Source organism: Lingula anatina, chromosome 4 (assembly GCF_051362555.1).
Source record: "Lingula anatina isolate TDL-2025a chromosome 4, LinAna3.0, whole genome shotgun sequence".
Lineage (NCBI taxonomy): Eukaryota > Metazoa > Brachiopoda > Lingulata > Lingulida > Lingulidae > Lingula > Lingula anatina.
In genome coordinates this window covers 7,937,337-7,958,706 of record NC_141770.1, presented here as the reverse complement: position 1 = coordinate 7,958,706, position 21,370 = coordinate 7,937,337, and the positions used below count along the sequence as shown (strand labels likewise).

At 35.5% G+C, this 21,370-nt stretch overlaps 3 protein-coding genes across 10 annotated transcripts; all 3 read left to right on the top strand.

The window, feature by feature from the left end:
• Positions 1 to 119: 119 nt before the first annotated feature.
• Positions 120 to 8,704, top strand: LOC147762224 (putative RNA helicase mov-10-B.2). Its single transcript, XM_087010739.1, has 5 exons — positions 120 to 274; positions 4,906 to 5,082; positions 5,834 to 5,922; positions 6,424 to 6,539; positions 6,883 to 8,704. The coding sequence occupies exons 2-5, from the start codon at positions 5,002 to 5,004 to the stop codon at positions 6,945 to 6,947; spliced, it is 351 nt and encodes a 116-aa protein (XP_086866865.1). The 5' UTR covers positions 120 to 274; positions 4,906 to 5,001; the 3' UTR covers positions 6,948 to 8,704.
• Positions 8,705 to 10,314: 1,610 nt separating this feature from the next.
• LOC147762223 (uncharacterized) lies at positions 10,315 to 12,208 on the top strand. 3 transcript variants are annotated; one of them, XR_015333812.1, is made up of 3 exons: positions 10,315 to 11,455; positions 11,536 to 11,982; positions 12,062 to 12,208. XR_015333812.1 is itself a non-coding variant. In XM_087010727.1 (3 exons), exons 1-3 carry the CDS (start codon positions 11,097 to 11,099, stop codon positions 11,715 to 11,717), a joined length of 462 nt encoding a protein of 153 aa, XP_086866853.1. In that variant the 5' UTR covers positions 10,537 to 11,096; the 3' UTR covers positions 11,718 to 12,185. The 3 variants fall into 3 exon arrangements, 1 of the variants encoding a protein (XP_086866853.1); XR_015333813.1 differs by having other exon boundaries at positions 10,318 to 11,455; positions 11,536 to 11,718; positions 11,798 to 12,208; XM_087010727.1 differs by having other exon boundaries at positions 10,537 to 11,455; positions 11,536 to 11,587; positions 11,667 to 12,185.
• Positions 12,209 to 12,217: 9 nt separating this feature from the next.
• Positions 12,218 to 19,890, top strand: LOC147762222 (uncharacterized). Of its 6 annotated transcripts, XM_087010736.1 has the most exons (10): positions 12,220 to 12,244; positions 12,325 to 12,376; positions 12,457 to 12,508; positions 12,588 to 12,639; positions 12,720 to 13,658; positions 14,068 to 14,241; positions 14,470 to 14,613; positions 14,915 to 15,311; positions 15,925 to 16,024; positions 17,958 to 19,890. In XM_087010736.1, exons 4-5 carry the CDS (start codon positions 12,598 to 12,600, stop codon positions 13,065 to 13,067), a joined length of 390 nt encoding a protein of 129 aa, XP_086866862.1. In that variant the 5' UTR covers positions 12,220 to 12,244; positions 12,325 to 12,376; positions 12,457 to 12,508; positions 12,588 to 12,597; the 3' UTR covers positions 13,068 to 13,658; positions 14,068 to 14,241; positions 14,470 to 14,613; positions 14,915 to 15,311; positions 15,925 to 16,024; positions 17,958 to 19,890. The 6 variants fall into 6 exon arrangements, 3 of the variants coding, with proteins under 3 accessions (XP_086866862.1, XP_086866861.1, XP_086866863.1); XM_087010735.1 differs by having other exon boundaries at positions 12,229 to 12,244; positions 12,457 to 12,639; XR_015333814.1 differs by lacking the exon at positions 12,457 to 12,508 and having other exon boundaries at positions 12,218 to 12,244; positions 12,588 to 13,658.
• The last annotated feature ends 1,480 nt before the right edge of the window (positions 19,891 to 21,370 follow it).

The following is a 21,370-nucleotide window of genomic DNA, read 5'->3' as shown; positions in this document are numbered from 1 at the left end:
TTGCGAACATGTTGTAGGAGGGATTTAATAGCAAAACACTACAAATTTAGTGGCTAAGTTAAGTTCTAAACTCAGTATATGTTGTGCATTCTATTTGGTAGTAGACTTTTATTGTATTAGTTAAATAGTGATATCAATCAGATATCAGGCGAGGAGTGTGTTGTTACGGGCCTCCGTATTTGACCTTGTTTTTCATGTCGAGGCTCCATGCTCGCTCATCAGCAGCCGCTCGTGAACTGTACAGAGTTTTTTCTAAAGATTGGCCAAGCACACCGTGAGTTTTTCCACATTTTATATAGTTTTGATAAGTGTGGTTATGTAAAGAACATTTTTAGTATCTGTAAACTGCTTTTTATGTACAGACACAGATGTGTCTGTACATATAGCCATCACCTGCGTCTGTCGTCGTCGCCGTGCACTTTGACCACCGATAACATGATAAGTGAAAAACCGTTTTACCTTTTGGCTTGAAACTTACAGAACTGATGAGCTTTCATAATATGCAGGTCAAGTTCGAAAATCAGCATGATATGGCCATCTATATGGAAGTTATGCTGTTTTTTCACTTTTTTCAGCATATATGCAACACCGATAACACGATAAGTGAAAAACCGTTTTACCTTTTGGCTTGAAACTTATGGAACTAATGAATATACATAATACGCAGGTCAAGTTTGAAAATCAGCATGATTGGGCCATTTTTATGGAAGTTATGCTATTTTTTCATTTTTTAAAGCATATATGCAACACTGATAACACGATAAGTGAAAAAACGTTTTACCTTTTGGCTTGAAACTTACAGAACTGATGACTATTCATAATACACAGGTCAAGTTTGAAAATCAGCGTGATTGGACCCATTTTATGGAAGTTATGCTGTTTTTTCACTTTTTTTAGCATGTATTCAATACCGATAACGCATTTCAAGGAAAATCAATTGGCCAATTGTCTTGAAATTTACAGGGGTGATCAGTCTTACTGAAATACAGATGGAGTTCGAAAATAAGCTCCATTGGTTCAGTTCTGGTGAAGTTATGCCTTTTTTGTATATAAGTGTTTTTTCCTTTGATTTAATTCTTAGGCATGTTAACAATCTCATATGTGAACTAATTAGATATGTAAAGGTGTTCTTTTGACATTTTCTGCATCTTAACAATATTGTTAGTTGATTATATAAAAAAGATGGTAAACCTGTAATTGTGTAATAAAGTGTCAAAAAATGGAAATAATAATAAACTCATATCTTTACAGTTTGTCAGATTCAATCATTCACCATGTTCAGAATCTCAGAATGGAGCAAACTGGACATTTAAAATTGTTCTATTGATATTTTTCCTATGTCAACAATTTTCTCAGTTGTTCATTTAAAAATGACAGTAAATTGATTACTTTGTTATATGAAAAAAAGGTGTTGAAAATGGAAGAAAATCAATTTAATACAGTTATCTCTTGTATACATTTTGGCATTTTGAAAGTGTGACTCTGAACTTCCATGGCCTTGAAGACCTTTCCATGTCACATTTTCTGTATATCCATGATACTTTTATTTTATTATTAAAAATTGATGGTCATTATGTTATATTGCATAAAAGTTGAAGAAAACCCTATTTTGGAAATGGCTGCCGGAATGACCATTAAGGAAAAACCATGTTGCTTATGATACTCAAACTTACTGAAAAGTTTTGTAAGACTGACGTGCAGTTTGTGTTGGAAAATCAGAGTGATTGTTTTCTGTTCTGGAAGCAATGCAGCTCTATAGAGTGCTATATGGGGCTACTGTTTATGGATGGTGGTAATTGTCCCTTGGGGTATCACAAGCTAAATTCAGAGCTATAAAATCATTTGCCTAATTAATTTCCAAGTGCCCATTAAATAAGATTACATAAAACACGTTGAGATTTCCCAGTAAAGTCCCATAGGTTAAGCTCTCTTAACTGTGTCACATAATTAGGAATCTGTGATAATTCTGCAGGTAAATGTTGTTTAATATTGCAAATAAGTTAACAAAAGAAAAAAAAATATTTGAATAACAGTGCCTTATTATCCTCAAACACATTGGGGTTATTCATATCATGTTATTACAGCAAGATTAAAAGTTTGAATAGCAGCTTTAATGGGATATTTTTGTTGTGTTTTCTTTTTAATTTATTTTTCAAACACTGGCATTTTCAGCTCCCATCCACCTGAAGCTCTTCACATTCTCTGTATTTCCAAATAAACAGTTGCATTTATGTCTTTAAACATTATGTAATATTATTTATGCATTGTCATCATTATTCAAATATTGGGATTTTCATTATGTGAATTTGGTCCTGAAACTGTAATCTTATTGCAGGGGTGGATTGAGGCCGTCTTCTGGGTCTTTCATATTTTAAAGTTCATATTGATGGGTATCTGTTTTTTTCTGTTGGAAGACCATCAAAAATGTAGGATGGATAAACAAAGATAATTTGGAATACTGTCAGAAAATATCTCTGGATCCGCTCCTGTTATTGACGATGTCACCTGTTGTGCATGATTAAAATTCAGTGTTGATTGACAGTGCTATTGTAGGCATGATTTATTATTGCATCAAAATTAACAAAATGAACCATTTTCTGCATTTTCTCAGCATATATGCAGCACTGATAACACGATAAGTGGAAAACCATTTTACCTTTTGGCTTGAAACTTACAGAACTGATGAATATTCATAATACGCAGGTCAAGTTCGAAAATTGGCTTGATTGGACTATTTTTACAAATTTAAAGTTATGCTGTTTTTTTCCATTATTCAGCATATATGCAACACTGATAACACATTTTAAGGAAAACCAATCAGCCTTTTGTCTTGAAACTTACAGGAGTGATCAGTCTGACTAATATACAGATCAAGTTTGAAAATAAGCTTGATCAGTTAAGTTTTGATGAAGTTATTAGCCTTTTTGCATATAAGTGGCTTTTCTTCAGATTTAATTCTTAGGCATGTTAACAGTCTCAATATGGAACAAATTAGATATGTAAAAGTGTTGTTTTGACATTTTCTGCTTCTTAAAAATATTGTTAGTTGATTATATAAAAATGACAGTACACCTTTTATTGTGCATTGTGTAATAAAGTATCAAAAATGGAAGGGAACTCAAATCATTGAAGTTCGTCAGATTCAATCATTCACTAAGTTAAGAATCTCAGAATGGAGCAAGTTGGACATTTAAATTTGTTCTATTGATATTTTTCCTTTGACAACATATTTTAATTGATCATATAAAAATGACAGTAAATCGATTATTTTTTTTCATGTAAAAAAGGTATTGAAAATGGAAATAAACTCTTTTTAATACAGTTTCTCTTGTTTAGATTTTGGGATTTTCAAAGTGTTTCTGAACTCTATGGGCTAGACTCATTTTGTGAATATCCATGATAGTTTTATTTTATCATTAAAAAACTGATGGTTATTATGCTGTTAAGCATTATGTAATATTGCATCAAAATTGAACAAAAACCTATTTTAGGCACTGCCTCCTTAGTGACCGTGAAAGGAAAACCATGTCACTTGCTCTTTTTACACTTAAAGGAAAGAAACATAGGACTGAAATACAGCTTCAGTTGGAAAATCTGTCTCATTAGTTAATTTTCTGGAAGTTATAGAGGTTTTTTGTGAAAATTTTTATCTTTCACATACTGGAATTTTCAATGTGGGACTTAGAGCTCCCTTGGGCATGAAGCCCAGTGGTAATCACATTTTTTTAATGTCCATGTTTTTAATAGTAGATATTTAAAAATTGGTGGTATTTATACAGTTAATCATTATGTAATGTTGCATCAAAATTGACAAAAAACCTCTTTTGTACACTGCCACCATTAACGTTATAGAAAGAAAACTGTTACTTTCTATTTTTTCAACTAGTCTTACAAGAATGATTCTTAGGATTGACATACAGCTCATATTAGAAAGCCAGCTCTATTAGATTATCACTTTTATTAAATTTATGCATTTTTTGTGAAATTTTCATTTTTCTCATTTTGGCACTTTCTAAGTATAAACTTGAACTCTGATGGGCCTGAAGCCTTATGCTTTTACTTTCGTCGGTGTTACCTGTTGTGCATAATTTTAAAACATTTGATGTTGACTGTGCAGTTAAACATAATGTATTATTGTATCAGAATTGATAGTCTCCTATTTTGTGCATTATTGTTTTGTGCATTTTTTAAGGGTGTGACTTATGGGCCTGAAGACCTTTGAGAGGGTCAGTCTGTAAATTTCCCTTGGGTCTCAGTTATAAAGTTATAAAGTCATTTGCCTAATTAATAGGCCATTAAATGAGATTACATAAAGCACACTTGTTGATATTTCCCTGTAAACTCCCAAAGGTTAAGCTCTCTGCTGGATTAATAATAAGGAAGCAGTGATAATTATGCAGGAAAATTTTGTTTTATATTGCAAATAAGTTTATATATATATATATATATATATATATATATATATATATATATATATATATATATATATCAAACTCAAAGATTAAAAGTTTGAATAGCAGCTTCATTGGAATTATATTTACCTCTGCCAAGGAGGTTACGTTTTCACCCCTGTTTGTCTGTCATCAACGTAACTCAAAAAGTTATGGACCGATTTTGATGAAAGTTTCAGGAACTGTCAGAAGTGGGTCAAAAAGACAATGATTAGTTTTTGGTGGTGGTTTGGATCAATAATCTATCAAAAATCAATAATTATCAAAAATTGCTGCCTTGGCAGAGCTCTGTGCTCTCAGAGTGCTTTTCTAGTTTTGTTATGTTTTCCTTTTTAATTTTTTCTCAAAGTTTTTATGGAAAAAGGTCCACTTTTTCAGAAAAATAACCCCCCTTTTGAAATTGCTGGTTACGGGCCTGTAAATGCACAGACATCCCTTTTTATTCTCTCCACAGGTTCAAAAACTGAGGCAACTGCTGTTCAAGAAAAACTTTCGGGACATAAAGGTGGGCAGTGTGGAGGAATTTCAGGGTCAGGAGAGACGGGTCATCATGGTCTCCACCGTGAGGAGTAACCCCGATTACCTGGCTCTGGACGCAGAGTTCAAGCTGGGCTTTTTAAAGAACCCAAAGGTCAGTCATTTGTACACTTATGCATGTGGACACACAAACTGGGGTAGAGTTAACACTGCCCAATTAAGCCAAATGCTAAAACTGACTTCAATTGGCTAAACAAAATAGGGTTGATTTGACTTATTTTAGTCAAATTTAAACCATTTTGGAGAAAAAAGTGATGAAAAAGTAGTAATTTGGCTTTAGAAAAAATTGCTAGTGCCACCTCAGCATATGGTAATAACTTGATTTTTTTCAGTGGGGGGGAAATCGTGAATTTTACAGATGCGGTATTTTTTAGGCCATTAATTTTTAAAATTTTAATACTCCTACCCAATTCCTATTGGATGGTCACAACAGAATAAAAAAGTAAGCTACTCTATAGTTCTAATCTGTGCAGTAAGAGTACCACTAATACTATATACTTGATGTGTTTATAAAGGTATACATTTGAAAGTTTGATAATTTTTGCCCATTGAAAAGATAGTGTCATTACCATGATTGTGCTGTGGCATGTGTATATGCGTGAACACATAATTCATAAGACTTTGTACATGTGGATGTGCACACACATATTTTGAAATGTAAGGTTATTTAAGCAGCTAGAGTCCATACTATTTTCATCACCATTTCTTTCCACTATGGCACTGCGGAGACTATGCCATGTGATGCGGAATTCACAGAAGAGATACGAACAGTTAGTCTCAGACTATACTGTCTTCAGTGTTCACCCGCACATACAGTTACATGTGGGATTAATTTTTTTTTTCAGAGGTTTAATGTGTCGATCACAAGAGCAAAGGCCCTATTGATTGTTGTAGGGAATCCGTTTCTTCTTTCGCAAGATGAACATTGGAACAGGTGAAGTGAATTATTTTAATTTATTTGATCAGTAAGCAAAAAAAGTTCAATCAAATTATAAGACTTTTTCAAACCAAACACAAATCAGCCATGTTAGGTTCAAAATTTTTTTCCTTTATTTAATCTTTATTTAATCCCATTGTTTCTAAGAACTCTTGTTCAGACAGACAGACAAACCAACAAAAAAAGAAATGTTAAGGATTTAATAAAGTTCATAAATTAAATTTTTAATGTTTGTTCAGACAGACTGACAAAAAAAAAAACAAAGAGGATAGAAAGATTAAAAAGAGAAAGCTATCATATTTTAGTTCAGACAGACTGTTAAATAAAAAAAAATAGAAAAAAAAGGAAAGTTAAAAAACATGTAAATTAAACTCCAAACTGACAGACAAAATGGTGTCTACTAGGCAATTCTTTCTTTTATTGTGAATGAAAGTCCATACAGAAAGACAAAAGAAAGTAGGCAATTCTTTCTTTATTTTCAACTTCTCTTTGGTGTAGTTTCCTTAAGTACTGCCTCGAGAAAAAAGCGTACACAGGATGTGATTACGATGACCCTACTGATCAGCTGGACGATGTCGTAGAGAGGTTTGTTGCAGTGAATATTAAGCAGTCAGGTACGAGCAGGATTTATTGCAATCAATTTCTCTGTTGAATATTTTATTTTCTCAGATTATTGGCTATAAATAATCTAAATCATTAGGACTGAAAAGTCAGAATTTCAAATAAATTACATGCACATGTACTATCTACTAGCTGTCATCTTGCATTTTCATTACTTAAAGTCCATTTTCAAGAGCAACTATTTTCTTCTTGTCTGTCGTGTTATTCAGACGTACAACAAGTAATGTGTCCAAGATTTATTGATTTTAATTATTATTATTATTATTATTATTATTATTATTATTATTATTATTACTGCACCATTTAAACTTTTTTGGGAATATATTATTTTTCAAGATGTAACCATGGATGTCAGCCAGGTTCAGTTGCAAGAGGACCCTGAGTGGAGAGGAGAGGCCTAATTTTAACTCTGTATTCTCAACTGTATTCTCAACTCAGATTCTTCTGTGATCAAGAGGAAATGCAAGATCTTTTACTAGGGGACCCTGAATTTGAAAATCAAAATATTATGACGAATAAGACATGGAGGCTAGAGAAACTGATATAATATAATATTGTTGACCACGATATAAAGCTGCCTCATGTATATTAAACTATGACATCTACCTGTAAACGCAGACTTATCAAACCTTGCAACTTCATCTTTTTTTCTGGAGAATGGTACATTCAAATGACATGACGTTTATTATGAAACAATTGAGGATATTACTTACTTAAGCCATATTTTATGGTGCTTGAAACTGTGGGCATTTTTGTCACTTGATTTTAGAGAGATTTTGATAGATATCATGTAGTCAGATTAGGTACAACTCTGTTAAAAAACTTGTGAATCACTAATTGTATGAAAATAATCAAAATTGGGGTTTGAATAATGCTTCAATAATTGTCTTAATCATTTTGACTTGAGCCTATTTTATCTGTGAATATCAAATTTTAATATTTTTAATAATATTTTATCAGTGTATTTCAGATATGCTTTATGAAAAAGTTTTAAATTGACAGGAGTATTTTTATAATAAGTCAGTTTTAGAAATCAAATTGATTCTATACTAGTGAAAATGTAAAATTCCAGAGTATATTTTTAACCAATGTTTTCTGTAATGTATCATACAGTGTGACTGTGTTTGTTCTCACTCTGTGGGGAGGCAGAGCCTTCAAACTAACTATTCCTTGCACTTGCTTTACTAAATGTTTGAAGTTGGTTTGTAGTCTAAAATCTGAGCCTATAAAGACTTAGCTGGCTAAGTTGCACTTCACAGTTGTAAGAATCTTACAGATAGCCTAGGCCAGAAATAACTGATAAGTTGCAATGACTCACTGTAAAAAAGGTTGGTAGATTGCATGAATCTATTTGTGGTCTAAATTTTGTCTTTTATGCATATGTTTAATGAGAATAGCATCCAAAGGTTAAGGTTGGGCTTTCACTACACCAATCCCCTATTCCCCTTTTTTCACTTACAAAATGGCAAAAATAAAAATAGGTGCAAGAAAAGTTCTGATTTAATCAAAACTAGAGTATTGTTCCCTCATTAACCAAGTTATCAATTTTGCCTCATTTTTTCCAGTCTTTTTACTTTCTTTTCACTTTCCTTTGATTTACATTTTGATTGTCTTGGCAAGTCTTTTACTTGCAGTGGTGTCAGTAGCCCATTTATGTGTATTCTACTCATCAACTGTGGACCAATCATTCTTAAAAAATTGTAGTTGTAAGACAATATCGCAAAGTTGACTTTGTATAGTTGGCTATCCAGATTTAGCAGTCTAAGCTTAATTTTTTTGTGAAACGGTTCCCTTTTTTCAATGAGCCAGTATACAGTACCTAATCAGTATTGAATTTACATATTTTATCTTTATCAGCACAATAAGAATCTTGCCATCTGCTTTGAATTTTCATTGTTATTAACATTTTAGAATTGTTATGGAATTAAGCTAATTATGTTATCAGTAAGAACAAGATGTTATTATAATGATACATTTATGTACTGTGTAGATGCCAGTGCACTACTAGATTATGAGGAGAAATTTTTAATATTTTTTGGGATGGAGGAAACACAATTAATGAGGTTTTGGGGATTATCTTAATTTTGTGCAAAATTGGGCAACAGACAATGGTTATTTATGTACTGAAAATATATCAATAAAGCAAAAAAGAATGATAGTGCTAAGCTTTGTGGTGGAACCAAAATTTTAAGAAACAGATTTTGTGGGGTTGCAAAATATCGTGTGTATCACGTCTATAGACCTAGCAGTATAAAAAGCCTCATAATTCTTGCAAGTGGTTTCTTCTTAGTAATTTGGACATTTAAGGTAAATTGAGGACAACACCGCTTCACTAAGAAATGACGTTAAGTCACAAACTACAACGAAGATGGACTGTGAATTATACAAAAGTAATGTCTGATCGGAGAGTGGGGGTGCATTCGAAACACATGACCTATTGTCACTCTTACGTAGTTTTTTTTTAATTACACATACACCATAATAATAACTTTAGCTAGAAGACACATTTTGTACGCCTAGTTCTAAGAACAAAGGCCTACGGATGTATCCAATATATATTAGATGGGGTTGGGTTTTTTTTACCCCTCCTAAAATAAATCTTAAAACTCGGTCAGAACTTATAATTTGATATTAAATAACTTAATTATAAATTTATAATTGTATATATATGCATTTAAAAAAGTCATCAAATCACGTTCCAAGACCTAAATATTTTCGTAATGTACGCCTTATGACACTTGATAACGTACACGTGATTCAGATGAAGACAAAATGTGTCAAAAATATCTGAAATCGATATTGGGAAAGGGTTTCAGGGAAAGATGTAAGGCACATGAGTAAACTGTGGTCACATAAAGAGATAATTCTAGTTTTTTATGTAATTATGCAAACATTTTCCGACTCATGCATGCCTCAAAGTATGGGAAGTTTAAATATTTTAAATAACGAAGGCTTTAAAAATATCCTATGTGGATAATATTTACACGTTTTTAATACTAACAAAAATTATACTGCTTTAAATAGGTATTACGACATGCACGTTTATTTTTGACACATTTTGTCTTCAACTTCGGTTGAATTTTTCACAGTGCCTGGAAATGAATGTTTGCTAATTGCTTTCTAAGAGAATGCAGTTTTTGCCGTTTAAAAAATTTGACTTTTCCCTGTCACCATTTCGTCTAGCTAATCGTGGATGTAACTGAATTATAGATTCTATCAATGGCTAAAATATTACAAAAAAACATCAAACAACTGAAAATAATGACCCGCGACAAAAGACGCCCCGAAACGTTTCTTTTTTACAATTTTTAAAAACCGGGCGACACCTCGAAGGTGGCCGCATTATTGCGTTATTAAAAAAATTCTAGTTATTTTCGGAGACGTTAAAACGTCAGATTTAGTTGCTAGGCTGATGTAAGTAAAGTTTCACTTGGACAAACAATTCTTACGTTTATTAATATAAAAAAAAGATAAATGGGCCTACACATATACTTGCATTATCTTTATAAAAAATCTTTTTCTGTTTCTGCTCAACTCATAACTCATGTTACTGGTGTGGGAGTACTGATAACCCGACTCCATGAAGGGAGACGTCAGTTGTTAATTATTACCTAAATCAGTAGACGTTTTGAATATAGACATATACATTCACTCGTTTCTTCTGCCTTGCATTAGTAATATGATCCACTGCTGCTATCTTCCAGGCTATTAATTATTACCTAAATCAGTAGACGTTTTGAATGTAAAAATATACATTCACTCGTTTCTTCTGCCTTGCATTAGTAATATGATCCACTGCTGCTATCTTCCAGGCTATTAATTATTACCTAAATCAGTAGACGTTTTGAATATAAAAATATACATTCAGTCGTTTCTTCTGCCTGGCATAAGTAATATGATCCACTGCTTCTATCTTCCAGTTTTGTAAATCAATATAATTTGTTTTTTCATTTTTCAGAATAACAAGTCAGCTGATTACAAAATGTGTTTCAGAGTACTTGGGTGATTGAACATGCTAAGTCCAGTGTACTTCCAATTGTCTCTCTACAATTCACTACAATCAGAACAACCATACTCCCTCAGGCTGCCTCAAAAATGCAGTCACCCTACGCCAAATTACATTATCCACATTTTGGATCAGTGTTCAAATACACGCACACTAAAGTAGCCTGCGAGAAGTTCACAGCTACCAGCTTAACGGACATCGTACCTATAAAAATTTTAGGGAGAAGGTATGTTGCTCAGAAATTTTCATCAAATTTGCCTGCACATTTCACAGACATTGCTTAGAACTTATTACTCTTATTATAAACAAACTGACAGGCAGAATAATCAAAATATAAAATATAAAAGAAAATGTATATGTTGATAAGATATTATTACCAACTTTGCGCATCACTATCAAAGGCCATCCCCTTTGAACAAGTTGACCATTGGTGACAACAAGAACGCCATCATGTGACTATACGTCAACAAAGGTATAAAAGCGCAAAATTTTAAAAGTGCGTTCACTCAACAGCGGACAGATCTAGAGCAACAGGAAGGATGCCATGTACTGCGCCCTGTATCAAGCACAAAGGACACGGGAGTCGACTCCCATTTCTCCGAATCTTCTACTCATCCTACGTCAACGCATCGTTCTTCGACATATTGTTCCCTGCACACGCAGACGTCTAGACGGTGGATTCGGCGTTTCTCTTAGCTGGCCAGCTAAAATCTTCGCTTCTCCCCACGAGGAATCGTCGCTCGGTCATCTTCGCAGGATACTTCACCTTTTTGCTGTCGTGGGCTGGAGTCGTAGTGTCATTGCATATTCCCATGCTTTCCAGGTTTCTTTTTATTACAGGTCCAGGAAGCAGACTGCAAACTGGTGGGCGCCACCTGTGGGACTTCGACTACACTCTTTAAGGTATGTAATCTTTTTTTCTTTTTGGAAGGGAAGTTTGAGAAATGAAAGAAATCTAATCTCGTTTTTATTTCTGTTTACAGGACATGGAAGATGATGGGCGCCACCTGTGGGACTTCGACTACACTCCTTAAGGTATGTAATTTTTTTTCTTTTTGGAAGGGGAGTTTGAGAAATGAAAGAAATCTAATCTCGTTTTTATTTCTGTTTACAGGACATAGAAGATGATGGGCGCCACCTGTGGGACTTCGACTACACTCCTTAAGGTATGTAATCTTTTTTCTTTTTGGAAGGGGGGTTTGAGAAATGAAAGAAATCTAATCTCGTTTTTATTTCTGTTTACAGGACATAGAAGATGATGGGCGCCACCTGTGGGACTTCGACTACACTCCTTAAGGTATGTAATCTTTTTTCTTTTTGGAAGGGGGGTTTGAGAAATGAAAGAAATCTAATCTCGTTTTTATTTTTTTGTTTACAGGACATAGAAGATGATGGGCGCCACCTGTGGGACTTCGACTACACTTCTTAAGGTATGTAATCTTTTTTCTTTTTGGAAGGGGGGTTTGAGAAGTGAAAGAAATCTAATCTCGTTTTTATTTCTGTTTACAGGACATAGAAGATGATGGGCGCCACCTGTGGGACTTCGACTACACTCCTTAAGGTATGTAATTTTTTTCTTTTTGGAAGGGAAGTTTGAGAAATGAAAGAAATCTAATCTCGTTTTTATTTCTGTTTACAGGACATAAGAAGATGATGGGCGCCACCTGTGGGACTTCGACTACACTCCTTAAGGTATGTAATCTTTTTTTCTTTTTGGAAGGGGGGTTTGAGAAATGAAAGAAATCTAATCTCGTTTTTATTTCTGTTTACAGGACATAGAAGATGATGGGCGCCACCTGTGGGACTTCGACTACACTCCTTAAGGTATGTAATCTTTTTTTCTTTTTGGAAAGGAAGTTTGAGAAATGAAAGAAATCTAATCTCGTTTTTATTTCTGTTTACAGGACATGGAAGATGATGGGCGCCACCTGTGGGACTTCGACTACACTCCTTAAGGTATGTAATCTTTTTTCTTTTTGGAAGGGGAGTTTGAGAAATGAAAGAAATCTAATCTCGTTTTTATTTCTGTTTACAGGACATAGAAGATGATGGGCGCCACCTGTGGGACTTCGACTACACTCCTTAAGGTATGTAATCTTTTTTCTTTTTGGAAGGGGGGGTTTGAGAAATGAAAGAAATCTAATCTCGTTTTTATTTCTGTCTACAGGACACAACTGCAAGGAGACACCCCACATCTACACTTAAGCTACTTCGACCATCCCTTGGAGCCAGCGAGTCCTGCCGTGGTCTGTCTACGAGGTGGCTGCACCGGGGAAGCGTCCAGCGAGTCCTGTCATGGTCTGTCTACGAGGTGGCTGCACCGGGGAAGCGTCCAGCGAGTCCTGCCATGGTCTGTCTACGAGGTGGCTGCACCGGGGAAGCGTCCAGCGAGTCTTGCCATGGTCTGTCTACGAGGTGGCTGCACTGGGGAAGCGTCCAGCGAGTCTTGTCATGTGGTGTTTCAATGAGATGGAAACCACTTAAAGGTAAGCCTGACTGCAGAGTGCTGACATAGTATGAAAAGTCATTAATTCATTTTTCTTTCTGTTGACAGAACACAACTGCAAGGAGACGTCCCACATCTACACTTAAGCCACTTTGACCATTCCTTGGTGCCAGCGAGTCCTGCCATGGTCTGTCTCTTTGATGTGGCTGCACTGGGGAAGCGTCCAGCGAGTCCTGTCATGGCCTGTCTACGAGGTGGCTGCATTAAGGAAGCGTCCGGCGAGTCGTGCCATGGTCTATCTGCGAGGTGGCTGCACTTGGGTAGCGTCCAGCGAGTCCTGCCATGGTCTATCTGCGAGGTGGCTGCACTGGGGAAGCGTCCAGCGAGTCCTGCCATGGTCCGTCTACGAGGTGGCTGCACTGGGGAAGCGTCCAGCGAGTCCTGCCATGGTCTGTCTACGAGGTGGCTGCACTAGGAAGCGTCCAGCGAGTCTTGTCCAACGTTTCATGGCAACTGCAAGGAGAAGAGGGCCACGTGCACACTTCCGATACATCCCTCAATCCTTGGTGCCAGTGAGTCCTGCCACGGTCTGTTGAGGAGGCTGCATTGGAGAAGCGTCTGAAGCATATGGTGTTTCACTGAGGCGGAAAAACCTGCAAGGTAACCCGTGTTACTGGCGAGAACAATACACTAAAATTAATTTTTCAGCAGCAGTCTATGCCATAAACTTTTCACCCTACTGGCCATTCTGTCCACCTTCTTTCCTAAAAACTAGATATAGATGTCTGAATCTTGATTCACTGGTCCAAATACAAAGTTCAATAGGACTAGACTGGATTGCATTAATATTTGTATTAACAAGACCTTGACATTTTTCTCGAATCATGATGTAACAGTTACATTTAAAATAAATCAAAAGCTCTTTTTCATACTTATAAAAAAATCTAACAGCCATGTCACCAAATTGACACATTCTGGAAATCTACCGATTCCAACAATTTTTCTGGCTGCAGACTGCTTTTGATATACAATTTTTGAAAACTAATCAAATTTTCCTTTCTATTTACAGAACTCAATTAGGGCAATTCCTGATAAAGTCCCGCTTTTTTGAAGAGTTGCAAGAAGAGGGTCACATTCAATCCTTGGTGCATGGTTGAGTCCTGCCATGGTCTGTATGTTAGGGGGCTGCATGGGGGAGCGTCAGAAGCATATGGCGTTTCACAGAGATGGAAACCCTTAAAAGGTACATATCACTCATGTTTTTTGGGGAAAACAAAACACTTAAGTGACTTTTCATACCTTGAAAAACTAAAAACCGTTAGCCACATTAATTTGACAGCTCAAATTCAGAAGGCAATGTCTTTTACCCATGACCCACTCCTAGGATTAAGATATTTATGGTTAGTAGATTGGATTTGGGTGGGAGAAGTAAAGAGGGAAACTTTTGACTTATAATTTTTTTATTTTGTAGTTGAGGCAGATAGCATTGGCGAGCGCCTGTCCTGATGACGGTCCATTTTAACAAGGTTAACAAGGCTAAAATGGAGAAAGCCATGTCAGCTATATCATAGTGTTTCAAGAGCCCTTCAATAGTTGTGATTAGAGAGCATTCAAGGTAAGTTGTGGGACAGGATAAGGGTAAATGAACTAGATTGTCATTCATTGTATAGATAATACAAATCTTTTATCAGTGCAACTCCAACAAACTGAGCATTTTGTGCAAGGTCTTAGACAATTGTTTTAAGAATGTTTGGGACCTGTCACTCGGTGCAGGCATTTGTTTTCCATTTACAAAATACTCTAGCAAATTCAGTGCTCATTTTTCACAGGTAAAAAGCTCTTTTAATTTGTCTCAGATGTGGAAAAACCTTATCATTCATACAAAATATTTTGACATGCCATTCGTCAACTTTCAGATCCTCAACAGTCTCAATATTCTGCAGGACGTGGTCAGTGGTCCAGATTACTTGGAGCTACCGCCCCCACCACCCACCACCAACAATGTGACTCCGAGGCGTGGTCAGTGGTCCAGATTACTTGGAGCTACCGCCCCCACCACCCACCACCACCAATGTGACTCCAGGGCGTGGTTACTGGTCCAGATTACTTGGAGCTACCGCCCCCACCACCCACCACCAACAATGTGACTCCGAGGCGTGGTCACTGGTCCAGATTACTTGGAGCTACCGCCCCCAACACCCACCGCCACCAATGTGACTCCGGGACGTTGTCACTGGTCCAGAAATTGTATACTAGCAGCTACCACCCCCACCTCCAGTGCTGTGGTTGTGGTAATAAAAGGCCACCGTAGAAGTGAGTAATTATTTCCATCTCTCTATATTGTTCAGATTGTTAGGCATTTTCCTGGTTTATATGCCTCCCTTTACGCCTCTTGTTCTCCAGTCACTTTCTTTTTGTAGAATCTTGGCACTCTCCCAATCAATGTTTTTTTTGTGATGGTTCGTTGTAGCAGAAGGCTACCTTGGGCTGTAGTATATTTTTCCCTCTTCGGGTACCCTTTCTTATTCCTTCCCGTGTTCTTTAACTCTAACGTTCAACTTTCTCTTTGTCTCTTCCATATAAATCCTTCACAAATTAAACACTTGATGGAATACTAGTACACTCCTCCCGCTGGATCTAGATTGTTCAGGCTTTACTTAAACTTGTCTTTGAGTAGAGTCGTTTGAATGCTGTTAGTGTTCCTTTTCCTTCGTTAAAACTAATTTGTGCAATACCCCATTGTGACATTAAGTCTGAAGGTCGCCAGTGGCATGTCAAAATATTTCGCTTGAATGTTTTTTCCAAGTTTGTGACAAAAGTGCTTTTGATATTTATTTCCCATCAAACTGCTCAAACTTTAAAAACACATTTCATATACAAATGGTTGACTTTTATTACATTTTGAAGTAATAATTTAAATTTGCAGGCTACCAAAAGTGGTGGATTCTAAAAATGAAGATTGCAACTACCAAACCTCCAGATGAAACACTTCTTCAGGATTGAGGGATCTTTATACAGATAACTTTGTAAGTTATTGGGGATCAACAACTTAAGAAAAGTGGTTCTGAATTTTTTAAGAATTATTAGTGGTGTATTATGGCGTTTCTTATTATTGACAGTGATCAAAAACTATATCCTATGTAAACAAACAGTAGAATTAGAAGTAGCACAGACAGTCAACAATTTAACATGTAGGCTAACATTACAATATTCAATATAGCAACATCTTTTCTTACTTCTTTGTCAAATGTTTGAAATAATTTATTTTTTGAAGACTGCTGTCTACGGTAATTCTCCAATCTATACGAACGCCGCAATAATTACGAACGAAACATTTTTTCTCTGAATCTGAATTTTTTGTCTCCGTTCTGTACGAACGATCGCTAAACTCACCTTGGGCACAATTTAAATTTTCCGAACGCAAGAAAGTGTGCCCAATTGAAACTCGCCCCATGATTCGTCAAAGCGAGTTTTCAGACCACCGTTCCAAACAAAGGAACTGCCACTTGACAGGAGAGATTGTTATCATGTATTTGTGCTGTTTTTGAATGAGACGATAGAAGGACTTAACCTGCCCGCCGGCAGCTGCAGGCCAGTTTTAAAACCCTATTGTTATTTAGAAATTATTGAAAGCATCAGTACACATAAATTACTTACTGTTTATTATCATTTCTTAACTTCTGCCGGCCCACTGGATCATCAACATCCACCATCGGTGTTTCACCGATAACTGGTTTCCAGTAAAATCTACGCACAACAGAAGAGTATGAGAAATCCATAGTCAATGATCGAGTTTTTCTTTGTTTTTGGTAGTCATTAGGAAATTAAAATTTTTAAGAGGAGTTCTGTCTTGTATTGTATTTATTTTTCTAATTTGAGTTGTGATAAAGTTCATGCTTTTTTTTTTGTTTGTTTGTTTGTTTTTCCTTGTTAAAGACCTTGTATCATGAACAACTATTAGGTAAACCTTACTGATATTGGTGATTGTGAAAAAAAAAGGTGCCGTATGACTTTATACAAATTTGCCTGCAGTTTTCTGTATTTTTTCTAATTAAGTTTACATTGATTGCGTGCAAATTAATATGCTGTAAAAGACTTTCATAAATAGACGTGAATTGAGCTGATGTTATTTTTTATATCAAGTATAATCTCTATTAACGTCAGTGATATCTACTGTGAGGAGTTTCAAGTATTTTGTTTTGGCGGAAGAAATTTATGTAGGCCGAGGGGGGGGGGGTGACATTATTAATATTGCAAATTTTCTATATGTGAAATCATATTAAAAGTAAACACGCATTAAATAAAATATGCAACTGGATACGCAAATATTCTTGTCTGTTTTTGACAGAAGTTGGGAAAAACGATGTTGTCCTGTCTTGGTAAAACATAACAGGGAAAAACGATGTTGTCTTGTCTTGGGAGAAATGTACCTCTTTAGTATGAAGAAATTGTTTCTTAACTTGAATTCCCGACTTTTGTTTAGTTTGTTTTAATTCATTGCAATATAGCAAGAATAATTTGTTTGTGCTAAAAGCTGATCACAGTGATTTAATCTGAAAGTAATGCTTACACTTAGCAATGTAGGTAAGTGGAGATAACTTCCGGTACAGACGTATTCCATTCGTTTTTCAATGGATACGAACGCGTGGCAATTTTTAGCAGACTGAATTTCAAGTCTTACGAACAAAATGATTATCTTCCAAAAATAATTAATTTAAATCGTTCGTATAGATTGGAGAATTACCGTACTTACTCTATAAGATTAATATATATATTTCAATAAAGGAAGCATATTTCACTGTACATTTGGAAATAACGCTCTGATCATTTTAAGAACCAAACTTTTCATTAATGTTAACGGTGTGTAAATACCAGTGATATACTTTCTTTGTTGCAGGTACTGCAAGCTTTCGATATAGCTTTTCATACTTTTGAGTAAAAGTTGGATTTCATTTGTAGGCTACGAATTGGGAGTTTTCCAATAATTACGCCTGCATGATGTCAGATAACGTCGACCCAAGACCAAATGTCCAAGATGTTGAACACTGTACAGCGTTAGCAAGGAGCCCTGTGGACACTTTCATGGATGCTCGGACATCCCACGAGTTTTGGTGTTGAAGGACACGGCTTGTTCTGCAAACAAATATAAAGAATGTGGAATGGTAATGAAGGCAATATACAATACTGAATGTAGTGGGAATACAGTCTAATAATGTATGTCTTTTGGATGCTGAGAATATTTGGGGTTCATGGATTACAAACATGTCAAGGTGAAATTGCATCAAATTTCATTTGTATTTTATGCCTTATGCAGTGAACCATTTTATTTCAATAACAGAAGAGAAAACTGAGGTTCAAGATAATTCTTCATTCCATACAAGATCAATTGAATAAGATGTGTGCTTCTGTAGGAAAAGTCTACAACTACAGTTGCTATAATTATTATATTAATAAATTTGAATATAGAGTTGCTTTATCCACATTCTGAATGCAGATAGTTTTTTGCTCACAAAAACATTCCCACCACTTGTGGTCGTCTGTGTTTTGTTTCAATCTGAGATGGTCATTTTTCAAATTTGTGCTTTTGATGATGTAGAGTTGTTTGTCAGTATGGCATTTGAAAAGGTCTTAACCTGCACACTAACCTTACTAACAAACCCTCACATCTTTGTAAAATCTGACTTCATGTAAACGCTTTTACATGAAGAGATTTTTCATTGATAGATTGTGCAAAATCTGTAATGAAATATTTTACGTGTGAGAAAATATTTCATTATATTTTTTGTACAGTCTGCTCTTCTTGAGAGATGCTGTCATCTCTCAAGATAGAGATCACATTACTAATATTCAGATTTTCTCAAGTGTTATACTTGACAAATACATCCACTTCATCACATATGCACCTTTTCTCCGGATCAAAAAAAAATTCAGATTGAAATTTACATGGGCGGTCATACAGTGTAATGTGAGATCCGAAATATTTTGAAGCAAGCTTGCTTTATTCTGTACTTGTATCATGCAGGTAGTTGCGATTTCAGTGCAAAGTTACATTTTAGAAACCTGGTATTTTAAGTCGAATTATATATCAAAGTTTAGTTGAAATCATTGATATTCCCGATTTATAATTATATTACTTGAATCTGTTTGCATTTTATCATAAAGAGAACTATAATAAAGTTTTGAAAGATGCTTGCAGTTGTAAAATGATTAACTTTATTTATGGTTTTAATTCTCCAAGATAGTCAAAATGATTCTGTTTAATTGTTGTCTCTTGTTAGTTTTTTATTGGCTTCAGTGCCTTTTTCTGTAAGATTTACTTTAATAAGTTTTTAGGCTTCACCTCGTGTATAGTATATATAGAGAATAGTTAGTCAAGACAAAGGTTATTCCGTCACACAATGCTGTCTTAAACGGGACGATTCTTGAACTGTACGCAGCGCCGTGCCAATAGAAACCGATTTCGTCATGTTATAAGGACCGAATTATCCGGGCGTGGGCACTTTCCCGGCATTCCCCACGAAGGTTTTAGACGGGTTTTTCCCCACGGCCCGAGAGCATCTGGTACCAGTTTCCGACCACAAGACCTGCATTATCGGACTGTGTGCGTTCCGACGCTAGATGAAGACGATGGAAAATCTTAGAACTTTTGATAATACTGCTATGTATTAATTCATTGCGTTTACGTACTTCATTACTGATTATTAGTCCTTTTTAAATCAACTGTAAATATTCAAAATTGTACATAATAGTTGAATAAAAAATATTCTATAATTTTCTTTTTTTTTTTTTTTTTTTTTTTTTTTTTTTTTTTTTTTTTTTTGTAAAAAAAAAGTGGTCGTGTACAGATCGCTAAAAAAAGCGAGACTTGCAAATAAATTTAAATGGACTCGCATGTATGCTCGTAGAAATTATCCTCTTTCGCCTCTCGCTTAAACTTTTACAATCTCGTCACTATTTCTGTCACTCCAATTTCTTCCATAAAACTAGCCGATGTCCAGGTAATGAGTTGAATTTTGGTTTTTGGATACAAAGCTGTGGTGCTGCGTTGCTTTGCTCTCCCGGGCCCCGTAACTCGAAAGCAGCGCGCATTGCGACCGAGCGCAAGCGTCTCGATTCCATGTGATATCGCCGTTCGCAATACGCGATGCTTTTAAGTTACGGAGCCCCAGGAATAACTCGAGCCGTTACCTAGACTTTCCTGAGTCAAATTAGAGAAGTAACTATCTTACTTAAATAAATCCCACTGTAGATTTAAGAACCCAACACCTCTTAATGTTAACGAAGGGGTACATTGTGTATAAATGTATATGTTCTTGACTATAACACAAGTAAAGCGAGAAAAAACTAGTTTTTTCCCATTCCTGTGCCATTGTTATCCTTATCTACTGGCACTATTTTTTTTGCTGTGGGAATTGAGGCCCAATTTTTTATATAAATGCATATAGCAAGCAAAACTAGACAAAACCAAGATTTTTTCCATCCTAGTGCCATTATTGTCCTTATCTACTGGCACTATTTTATATTTGCTGAGGAAAATTAAGGCCCAATTTTTTTATTCTTAAGAACACCTCACTCCCATCCCTGTAGCATAATACTTGCCGATTGCATTTATTTTGAGAATCAGATTTTATATAAATGTATAATGCAAGCAAAACTAGACAAAACCAAGAATTTTCCCATTTCTGTGCCATCACCGGTGACATGTACCAGAAAGTCCCCCATGACAGAGAGTCCGCTTCCCATTCATTTGTACAAGTGAGCCTCGCCCTAGATTTTGACCTACTTAGGTCAAACTAACCCTAACTATATGGAGGACGGACTTTCTGTCACACGGACCCTCAGTTTCATGGCACCGGCCTTATCTACTGGTACTCCTTCATATTTGCTGTGGGAATTGCGGCCCAAAATTTTTATTTTTAAGACCCCCCCCCATTCCCGTAGCAAATGACAAAATTTAGTTATTACAAATATGCATACATTTATCATAAATATGTGTGGTAATATTTTAATAATGTTTAGCGAAGATTAGAGGCAAATGACGAATATTAAATATGTTACAAATATACTAACAATTATTACTGATTTGTGCTAGTGAAATTGTGATGCTGCAAAATAAAATTTGCAGCTTTGCTGAGCAGGTGCAACACTTGATAATACTTCCTTTCCGTTTAAGATTTAAGCAAGCCTGTATTTAATATGTATCGTGGTTTTGGAACACTGCCATTATATTATAACTGAAGATGTTCTCAGGAGTTGCCATACCATTAACACAATTCAATTCTCTTATAGATTGTTTCATGGTTGACTTAAATGTTTTAAGATTGAAAGTAATAATTAATACAGATTCGGTAAATGGTGATTGTAATATTGTT